The 10,779-nt window shown below is 32.4% G+C and overlaps 1 protein-coding gene across 2 annotated transcripts; it reads right to left on the bottom strand.

The window, feature by feature from the left end:
* Nucleotides 1-3,858: 3,858 nt before the first annotated feature.
* On the bottom strand, nucleotides 3,859-10,586 carry LOC105232420 (calcium uptake protein 1 homolog, mitochondrial). Of its 2 annotated transcripts, none has more exons than XM_029552844.2 (9): nucleotides 10,448-10,586; nucleotides 10,079-10,372; nucleotides 9,806-9,989; nucleotides 8,882-9,044; nucleotides 8,661-8,698; nucleotides 6,492-6,606; nucleotides 6,097-6,257; nucleotides 4,299-4,758; nucleotides 3,859-4,222 (listed from the first exon to the last, which is right to left on the bottom strand). In XM_029552844.2, the coding sequence occupies exons 2-9, from the start codon at nucleotides 10,342-10,344 to the stop codon at nucleotides 4,068-4,070; spliced, it is 1,542 nt and encodes a 513-aa protein (XP_029408704.2). In that variant the 5' UTR covers nucleotides 10,345-10,372; nucleotides 10,448-10,586; the 3' UTR covers nucleotides 3,859-4,067. The 2 variants fall into 2 exon arrangements, with proteins under 2 accessions (XP_029408704.2, XP_011212386.2); XM_011214084.4 differs by lacking the exon at nucleotides 8,882-9,044 and adding an exon at nucleotides 9,304-9,463 and having other exon boundaries at nucleotides 10,448-10,555.
* Nucleotides 10,587-10,779: the final 193 nt, after the last annotated feature.

Below are 10,779 nucleotides of genomic sequence, written 5' to 3'. Positions count from 1 at the left end.
AACTGCCCACTCAGCCATGGAACGAACCGTTTCGTGAGTCGATACCTACGAACATAGCTGAATATCTAACCTTAATTGATAAGGACCCTTTTAATACCTTCAACGAAAAAGCGAACTATTTTGTGAATTAACCTAAATTTTTAAGGACCCTTTCGGTAAAAGCTTCCAGAAAAAAACGAACTATTTTGTGACTCAAATCCCCAATGAGGTCACAGTTAGCCGAAGACTCAATCCAAGTTGGTAAGGGCTTATTTCTGTATGATACTGCAATTCTTGGTATACTTCAAATTAGACCAAAATACAGTTTAAAATGTCAGAGAGAATGCCACAGCTTCAGCTTGATTGATTTCCAAGATTCTTTTCAAGTTATGGTAGGTATTGAGGTTTATGCTTAATAATCTATAAGTCCTTTGTTTTGCCAAGGACTGCTTAAAATGGATCTAAGCCCATGTATGATTTGAAGTCAGCACAAATCTGCTGAGCCGATTTGTTTCGTTCACAGCGCCTATATCGCTAAAAGTATGAGATCCAACATTTATCTCCTTATCATCGGAAAAGTGATACGGCTCTAACATTGAGCTCTGACAAATCCGAAATTCTTCACTTTCTCTGAAAGTCGCTACTGGAATATTTGATTGACAATATCGCAAAAGACTCCTAAGAGATCCATAAATTTATCTCTTGCTCTGAAAGTCGCTGCTAGAGACCTCGTATGTCAATATACGTCTCGACATCAAGGAAACTAACGGCCTTTACACAAAATGTTTGGAGTATTATAAGTTTTTGGGGTTCAGTTAAGACCAAGACCATTTAACGACTATACAAATTTCTGAACAAATGAGCTTTTCGAATACTTAGCCATTCAAAATCGACATCTAGTAATTTTAACAGTGAATTTCATCAGCAATAACACCTCATTGAGTATAGCGCTGGAGGGTATACATATATCTAACCGAAACGAATAATCTCACATATCCAATTGCAATTCTCAACCAAGTTATGCACAAATTACTTGAAAGGCTAACAACATTATAGCTATTCTTCCGTTTACATTATTTACACATTATTAAAGTAAATATCTCAAAGTATATATAAAAATATATAAACAAAAACAAAGGTTTACATTATTGACACCAAGTTGTCAAAAAAAAAACACGAAAAAGTTTATTTTAATGAATTTTTAAAAAGAATTTTTTGTAAATTTTATGAAACTGACAAACACTAGTCACTAGTTTCATAAACAGCCACACAAAAATCTAATTATGTAAGATAATGCAAATGTAAACACAAAAGAACAACCTTAACGCTAAGCGTTGAAGGTTCTAATTCTCGCAGCAACATTGTCGTCCTACAAAACTTAATTGAAATATAAAAAAAAAGAAAAAATTAACAAAAAAATAATATATATATATATAAATTTAACTGAGATGAGAGAAATTTATGATGAATTAATTCAACAGATTGCCTTTAAATTTAAAAGTAAATTTTTAAAATCGTAAATTATATTTATATGAATTTCTTACGATCATTAAGCGTAGTAAAATGAGAAAGAAATATTTATTTAAAAACAAAAGCAAACTAAGTAAATATATAGTTATGTATATGAGAGAGAGATAATTAATAAATCAATTTTTTGAATATTAAAATGAAGATCAAAAAATTATTTGACCAACACTGTTAACTAATTAGTAAAATGCAAGTGGGAATAGTTGGTATAAAAACACTTTATGTAAAAAATCATAAATTTTATTTTAAACCAAACTCATCAATGTACACTAAATATGTAAAATAATATTGAGTTTTATTTAAAAAATAATTTTTTTTTTAATAATTTCTAAGCATAATAAAAGAACACAGAGAACTTCTGTCAACTGCGACAGCATAAACCGATTGAACCGTTTTTAAATATATAAATAAAGAACAAAAAGAAAATAAAAACACATATTTTTCAGTTTTGAAAAAGTTCTTGCAACTTTCCGGAGGGGAAAATTTTTAAACTGGAAAAGGGAAACCTCCCTATTAGTCGCCCCTAATAAAGGATAGAACGGGTGATCCCACTAGAGGCACTTTTTACAATAACCTTGTTTGGACGGATCATGCGTGAGTGGTGTCAAGCCGTCATTTTATTTTTCTTCAGTATTGTTTGGCATTTCATCATGCAAATACTTACGCCTGAACAAAGTTTACAAATCGCTCAACTTTTTTATGAAAATTCATGTTCTCTAAAGAATGTGTTTCGCGTGCTTCGCTCTACTTATGGTCAACATGATCGGCCCACTGAGCGTACTATTCGCAATATCATCTCAATTTGAGACCCAGCATTCATTATTGGATAATATTCAACTGAAAATCACGGCGTCACTTCCCACACATCGCGTCAATCCATGCATTTATTGAGAGAACACTTCGGTGAGCAGATAATTTTCCGTTTTCAGCTGGTCGAAATATATCAAACCGTAAAACTTTCTCCAGTGTGGATGTATCTAAGTCTATGCGGACAATCTTGCTTCGAGTCAGGCCTTGGCAAAAAATAGCTGATGAAAATCCTACAGAATTGAACTTAAATTCAGTCCCCAATACTGCCTGCCCTTCCAGAGAAGAGTGGGAAGGGGCGAGGTGGACAGGGACGCATTTATAACCATAGGCTTTGATATCACTAAAGTCTCTTGGGGTTTCGTCAAAGATAGTGAAATAATGCCTTGATGTATTGAGGGAATTTCAGTCCCGGTGATATCAGAATGGGTATCCTAAAAGTCCAGGTGCGTCGTCAAACAGCCACTAACCTATTTCACTTAAACAAATTTTCATTAATTATAAAGGAGTTATAAGTGCTAGTCTATTCGAAAATTGTAAGCAGAGGGTCACTTACGACAAGATCAAAAGAAAACAGTCATGATTGAAACACGGCGAGCTGATGCAAACGGGGGCTAAACTGGTCTAGACGGTCAGGGAATCATCTGCTAGGAAATGCTCGGCTAAGGCCAAAGTCTTCATTCGGACCTTTACTGTCAATATTTGGACAGTCTGAAGGAGACGATCGCCCTGAAGCGAACAGTTTTGGATAATAGGTGAAGAATTGTGTTCCATCAGATGGCTAGGGTTTCTCTGACAGTGTCATTAAGAAATTACTTTAAAAATATAAACAAATCATCGAAAAAAACGATTTACTTATTTTTGACCTATAGTAAACCGATTATTTCTATCGGTGTTAAATAAAATCTTCAATTTAATGCAAAAATAATGGATTTCTTTCTCTTCCACCCTATCAACTGTGCAGATAGGTTACCCTACAATCTCATCCAGTTCTGAGGAAAAACCAATAAAATATAAGCGGTTAATTCAGACTGTATTCTCAATCACTGATTCTTGAGGATCTTGCAAACAGCGATACTATTTTTGTAAGTTAGATCCCTAATTTATGATACCAGCTTAGTCGGCAAGTCTGTCCCATAATAAAATAAGAAAATAGGTGCTGAAGATATCGCGATTGTCAACGCTAAGAGTAGATTTTGCGTTGTACGATATATAAGTATCTAACAAGAAGTGAGGTTTTGGTGATACTTTCTCTTCCCATCTTCCAGTACTTAACTGGAACTAGGCCGGATAATAATCCAGATCCGTTCCGATTACTTAGACCCGACTGTCGTGGGAACGAAGTGCAGTTTTGTCGATAACAACGGGTTTTTTTTTTAATCTATACCTTGGAGTTCTAGACATCACAACGGAGAAGCCTCTCCAGCTGTCCAAGTGGGATTTTTCGTGGCCTCTCGCGTAATCATGCTATTTAACTAACCAAACCTATTCCTGGACATGATTTATTTTGATAACGGGAAGTCTCAAAAACAAAAACAACCAGAGTTTAACGCGATTGCATTGCATATTTATTATCGAACAAACAAATTAAATAAAAAAGTATAATTCTAGGTTATGTTAAGATTAACTATTTATAGAAACTGGTTTAGTAAATAGGAAGTGTACACAAATGGTAAATATTCATAATTAACTAAAAGTGGTGAGCTTTTAGAAAGCGCAGTCGTTGAATAATTCTCTAAATCTTTTTTCCTCGTTTAAAGATCCAAAAGCACCGGCTTTGTTTCCTTGGCACATTTCAACATCGAGCGCATCATTTTGATGAAACCGGTGTCCTTCGACTTTTCCAAACCACGCTGCAAGCGATTCTTCATCACAGCCACGAACTCGCGATTACTCAGCTGATTATCGTCTGCGAATTTCGAATAAAAGTTATTTACAAAAAAAGTTCGAAAAATAAAAAAAAACAAAATGCCATTTGTACTCACTGTCTTCGTCGAAAATCGTGAATATGACATCGATCACATGATCTCTTAGATCCACCATAGCCACAGTTTTGGCCACATGTTTGAGTGTAGCCTGATCAATCGATGCGCCCGCAATGTGATAGAACGTCAGTGCGGTGTCCACATCGTTAATATTATTCAAGAAGTGAAAGAAATCGAGATAATCTTTTTTGGAGATACCCAAATTGTTATCCTTGAATTTACGCTTGACACGCTTCAACTTGCGTGACTTCTTCTTATGCGAATAGCCAGCATAGGCCACCAGTAGCTCAGCGAAGTCCACCTCCGTTATCAGACCCTCACTATTCGGAGTTTTGCGCTCGAATTCCAACGTTAGGATTTCACGTTGCAGTTGGGCTTGGAATTGTATGAACTTTTGTATGGTTAATTTCTGGTCCAAATTCGGGCCGAAGAAGTAGTGAGTGAGCGCCGAGTTCACACCCTGTGAAAGTTGAAGTTTCAAAAACTCTACATTCAAGTATATTATTAATTTGACAACCAAGTGGTCAACATAAGCCGCTTAGCCAATTTAATGAGCGAAAATGAGCGACAATTTAAAGCGTGCAAATGGGAACTGAAAAGTACCGTTATTAACACAAAACGGAAATGTGAATGGGTGAGTGAAAATATAGTTAATTTTTACACAAAGCGACAAATAAATATTGGTGGAAATGAAAAGTGGTGATGTGAGGTGGAGATGAGATGTGGTGAATTTGAAATTAGGTAAACAAAAGAGTAGAATGTTAGTCGAGTAATATAATTTTTTAACAATTATAAAAAAAATTCATAGTTAATTTTCACAGTAAGCGAAAATAAATAACAAAAAATAGGGTTATGGTAAAAAAGGGGAATTTCGAATAAGCTAAGCAAAATAGTTGTACAGTTACCCAGCTTCCATTAAACCAAAACGTAAATGTGAGTTGATGAGTAAGTAATGATTAGTGAAAAGGAATGGTGAGAATTAAAGGTGGTGAATTTCAAATTAGGTAAACAAAATAGTACAATGTTAGTGGGAGCATATCATTTTTTAGGCCAAAATTTAATTTCAACAGTAAGCGAAAATAAACGTTAACAAATAGTAGGGCTGTGGTGAAAAAGGTGAATTTCAAATTAGTTAATTTCCCTAGTTACCAATAACCGAAAACGAAAATGTGAGTTGTGGAGTAAAAATTGAACTAATGGAAAGTGGTAAAGTACGGTGGTGAATTTTAGATTAGGTAAACAAAGTAGTACCGTTATCAACACAAAGAGAAAATATCAGTTAGTGATTGAGAATGTAGGTGATTTTGACTGAAAGCGACAAATAAACATAAATAGAAATGAAAAGTTAATTAACAAAAAGTAGGCTTATGGTGAAAAAGGTGAATTTCGAATTAGTTAAGCAAAATACTTATACAGTTACCCAAAGTAGTATATACCTTCATGGGCTTTGGTTTAGTAGGTAAAATATTAATTATTGATATTTGTGATTAGGCATTTGTTAGTTATGGCAGTTGTGGTTACAGTGGTGGTAGTGGTGGTGGTGTGACAGTTTTGCATTAGTCGTTATTTACAAAAGATATGCAAAAGAGCAAAGATATAGAAAATACATTTTACAATTAGGAGATCATATAGTAGACTAAAGTATGACAAATACATACATATTTACAAATATAGGCAATACAATAATAAAATATAATAACGACAGATAATTGTGGCAACGAGGAAGACTAATCTACTCCTACATACGTATTTTACAAGCAAATTGGAAAAATAAAATAATTAGGTAATACGCTCATACCTTAAATGTATTGCCGGTAGCTGCATGATCACGATGCCTGATGCCGATGGTGGATTGTTGACGCACCAAATCGGCGACCATTTCAAACTCTTCACTGTCCACATCGCCATCACCGTTCAAGTCGAACATTTGGAAAGCGATTTCGAAATGACGACGAGAAGCTAAAATTATTAAAAACAATTTTAAAATAAAGAAAAAAATTATTCGTAATAAATATAATAAAAAAAATAAAATAAATTTAATAAACGCAAAATATATTTAATTAGTCCATTCTTGTTGTAATTTTAATCTAAAAAAAAATTTATTTTTTTTCAATATTTAATTTTTGTAATACATCTCTTTTTTATTATTTAATTAATTTTTTTTTTTCAATATAAAAAGCATAAAGAACTCACTTGAGAGCACTGTTAGTAAGAATATGTAGTCCGAAAAGGTAATTAAACCAAAGGAGCCCAATTTGTAGAAAATGCTGTCCTTTGCCAAATGCAGCTTCAAACACTCAGCAACATCCTAAATAAAATAAAAATTAATTAGCTAAATTCTTCTAATAAAAACAAAGACAAAATTCAAAAACACAAAAATCAAACATGTTAAATGGTTAACGGTACTGCTTTTTTTTTAATAATATTTTTTTGTTAAATATTCAACAAAAACGGGTTAAACAATAAAGGGCATAGTTTGGCATACAAAGAGTTTCGAAAAAGTTAAGTGTCGAAAGCAGCTAAATTAGTGCAAGAGCATTCATGTCTATAAATCTAATACATTTCTTGTTAAGGACAAGTTTTTGGGGTCAGTAAAATGCTTCCAAGCCAAGCTAATTAGACGTGCTTGCCTTGCACGCACATTCATACTAGTGCTACATGCAAAATAAGTTAATTCGTATTATAACGGTGTATATAGAATCTTTATAAACATAGACTAGTGGGGGGTACACATAGCATTCGTTTATTCATACAATTACAGCCGACTTTTTTATGGTTATTGTTATTTCTTTATTAATGACTTTTTGTCACAAATACCTCGCCTGCAACCTGTAAGTAGAGAGCATGTTTTATAGGTGGTGAGGAGAAAAAAGGTTTTTGTGATATTAGATACAGGGAGGAAAATTGGGCCGGTGTTTTCAAAAATGATGCTGTAAGTGGCTTAAAAATAGTTTACTTGGTAGTTCAGAGTTATTTACCCATTACACTAACTTATTATTTATGGTAATTATTTTTTATGGGAATATTATATTAAGTTTTAGTTTAGTTTTTATATAATTTTTGACACAAAAATATATTTATTATAATTTTTTTACATTATTGTCTTAATTTGTTATGTAATTTTTATTAGTTGAGTCGATATAGCGATGTCTGCCTGTATACATATACGCAAACTAGTCCATCATTTTATTAAATAACGTTCTGAAATTTTGCACACGGTATTTTCTCTCCGCGTAACTGCTCTTATGTCGGAACCACCGATATCGAAACACTATAGCATATAGCTGCCATACAAACTGAACGATCAAAATCTAGTTCTTGTATGAAAAACTTTTTTATTTGACAAGATATTTTCACGAAATTTGGCATAGATCACTGTCCAAGCCAATAGGTGGTGAGGAGAAAAAAGGTTTTTGTGATATTAGATACAGGGAGGAAAATTGGGCCGGTGTTTTCAAAAATGATGCTGTAAGTGGCTTAAAAATAGTTTACTTGGTAGTTCAGAGTTATTTACCCATTACACTAACTTATTATTTATGGTAATTATTTTTTATGGGAATATTATATTAAGTTTTAGTTTAGTTTTTATATAATTTTTGACACAAAAATATATTTATTATAATTTTTTTACATTATTGTCTTAATTTGTTATGTAATTTTTATTAGTTGAGTCGATATAGCGATGTCTGCCTGTATACATATACGCAAACTAGTCCATCATTTTATTAAATAACGTTCTGAAATTTTGCACACGGTATTTTCTCTCCGCGTAACTGCTCTTATGTCGGAACCACCGATATCGAATCACTATAGCGTATAGCTGCCATACAAACTGAACGATCAAAATCTAGTTCTTGTATGAAAAACTTTTTTATTTGACAGGATATTTTCACGAAATTTAGCATAGATCACTGTCCAAGCCAACTGTTTAAAAAAAAGAAAAAAAAAAAAAAATTTGCACAGATAATTTTCCAATGCAACGCAACTATTTCGGCTGAAATTGTTTAGATTGTACCTCTATATTAACTGACCGCTGAAAATTTTAGATCAAGATCATTTTATACACTTTTATGCTATAAGAAATGCTTGTGAAGAGTATGACAACTTCGATACAGCCACAGTTAACGTTTCTTCTTGTTTCTTATTATTTTCTTTCTAATTGATTTAGTTTTTTTAAATACACATATATATATATGTATATATTTATTATTTAGGTTATTTGGTTTAATATTTTTTCATATTTATATTTTATATTATTAATATTAATGTTATTTCATTTTTGTTGTAATTTTCATTTTAAATTTTCAAAATTTCAATTTTTAGATCCTAATCCTTAAATACATTATATACGAAAAAATGTACCTTCGGATCATAACGGCGATATTGGTCAAGTCCCAAACCTATAAGTAAAAATAAGTTTAATTAAAGAGACTGACATATTAGTTTTCAATAATAATTAATATATATAAGAAAATGTACAATAAATTACATTATTTATTTAAATTATTTATTTTTAATTTTTTCTTTGTATAAGATTACTTTTATTCATTTATTTCATTTTTTTTGCTGTTAATTCGACATACCCTCTGGTTGCTTCATGCCTGGCGTCATGCTAGTTAGAAAGTCTTGTGGAGTCATAAAGATTTCATAACGATCATCGGATGTCGGTACTTGTATAGTGGCAAAATAACGGAACACCTTATCAGGTGTCGAAAATTGACGTATACGATTTTCGTATTCGATAATCTGGCCAGACATGAAATGCAGAATATTATTTATGCGCGTAATACATAATAATATGTCAAACACGTATTGGATATTCGCATAAAAACATAGTGAAATCAAGCAGGAAAAGTGAAAATAATTAACAAAATTTAAAAATAAATAATCACATACATTATAAATGTACACTTTTTTAACATTTAAACGGACGTTTTTGTATATTTAACCGTAGAGAACTTGTTGTACGTTTGTCCTAATTTTGTTATGGTCGAAAGAAACATACCCTCGGGCTGCATCATGCCAGGATAAATCGAACGCAGAAAGTCATCAGGCGTCATGCAGACTTCGGTACTTGTAGCTGTGGTAAGACGTACTGTGGCGAAATAGCGAAAGATTTTGTCCGGTGTAGAGTAGGCGCGTATACGGTTTTCATACTCAATGATCTTCAATCAGTGCAAGGGTAATTGCACGTTCCATTCATTTATTTATATGAACACAGTGCATACCAACAAAACGTAAGCAATCAAATCATGGGTTGTGCATATTGTGAATATTTGGTAAACAAAAAAGTTCATAACAATTTAAACACAAGTGACATGAAATTAAAAGAAAATTAATTTAATATACAACAGTGAAAAGAACAAAAATATATATATATACAAAAATTAAAATAAATAGACTTAATATTCACTGCGTGAATGTTTATATACAATATATAATATATATTAAATTAAAAAATTAAGCTAATAAAAAGCCTTCCTTAAACCTTCACAAAATGTTCTTACCTTGCGTTCACGAAAACCCATTTTTTCCTTGGCACCACGCCTTTCCTTGCAAATAGCAGGTTCATCTTTACCATCCGATTCTTCTGCATCGCTATCATCATTATTCTTTACTTTATTTTTCTGCGGAATATCTTTAGGCTTTGGTGCGTCGGCATCAACTTTCGGCATTATGGCGCGCTTTATTCTAATCATAAAATATGTGTTTAATAATACATGTATGTATATAAAAAAAATTATTTCTAGTTACCAAAATATATTTATGCGTTCACATACCTCTTCCAGTCCAATATAGTTATGAAGAACAGTGTGCCAACAAATATATGAAAATATCTCGTTAGCCGTGGTGTAGGTTCTTCTTTGTGTCCAAATTTTTTATATCCGCGCACTGAACCAACCTTATTTGTTGCGCTAGGAGCTGGCTGAAGTAACAGCTGGTTGAAGTTTCGCTGACCACCACTAATCGTTAGGGATTTTAACAGCAATTGCTGCACTCCATTCTGACGCCGTAAAGTGGCTCCACACTGTCGTAGCAAGGACATTTTCTCCTAGTTTTTCTGTTGCAAAAATCTGAAGAAAAATTTTCAATTTAGTCTATACTTATTGGGTTGTCACTACACAATTTATAAACTCTTCAATACACACATTTCACTTAGCAATTTTTGCAGTGTTTAACCAATAATCAAAACAAAAATTCGTTTAATGTTCATTTATTTTGTAAATAATATGTTTTCATTTCGAAAAACCAAGAATGGAATGAATTCTACTTCCTCTATTAGAAACACTTCACAATAAACCAAATCAGCTGTTTCAAACACAGCAGTTAACCGTTTTACAAGTAACCGGGTTTTGATATACTGTATTATTAAAAAATTTTGTTTATAATTACATATATATTTTCAAAAACATGTGTTAATTAAGTAGACATCCGCAAAATACAAGCTATTAAAAGGCACTCCGTTATTCATAACTCTAAC

Source organism: Bactrocera dorsalis, chromosome 1 (genome assembly GCF_023373825.1).
Source record: "Bactrocera dorsalis isolate Fly_Bdor chromosome 1, ASM2337382v1, whole genome shotgun sequence".
NCBI classification, from domain to species: Eukaryota; Metazoa; Arthropoda; class Insecta; order Diptera; family Tephritidae; genus Bactrocera; species Bactrocera dorsalis.
The sequence above is the reverse complement of the archived record's forward strand: the minus strand, read 5'-3'. Positions and strand labels throughout refer to the sequence as shown.

Bases quoted from the DNA above. Each gene is read 5' to 3' on its own strand.
- LOC105232420 (XM_029552844.2), bottom strand. From the start codon at position 10,344: ATGTCCTTGCTACGACAGTGTGGAGCCACTTTACGGCGTCAGAATGGA. The intron at 9,990-10,078 runs GTATGTGAACGC...TTTTATGATTAG, and splicing joins ACTATATTGGACTGGAAGAG to AATAAAGCGCGCCATAATGC. The intron at 9,045-9,805 runs GTAAGAACATTT...ATGTCTGGCCAG, and splicing joins TGGGTTTTCGTGAACGCAAG to ATTATCGAATACGAAAATCG.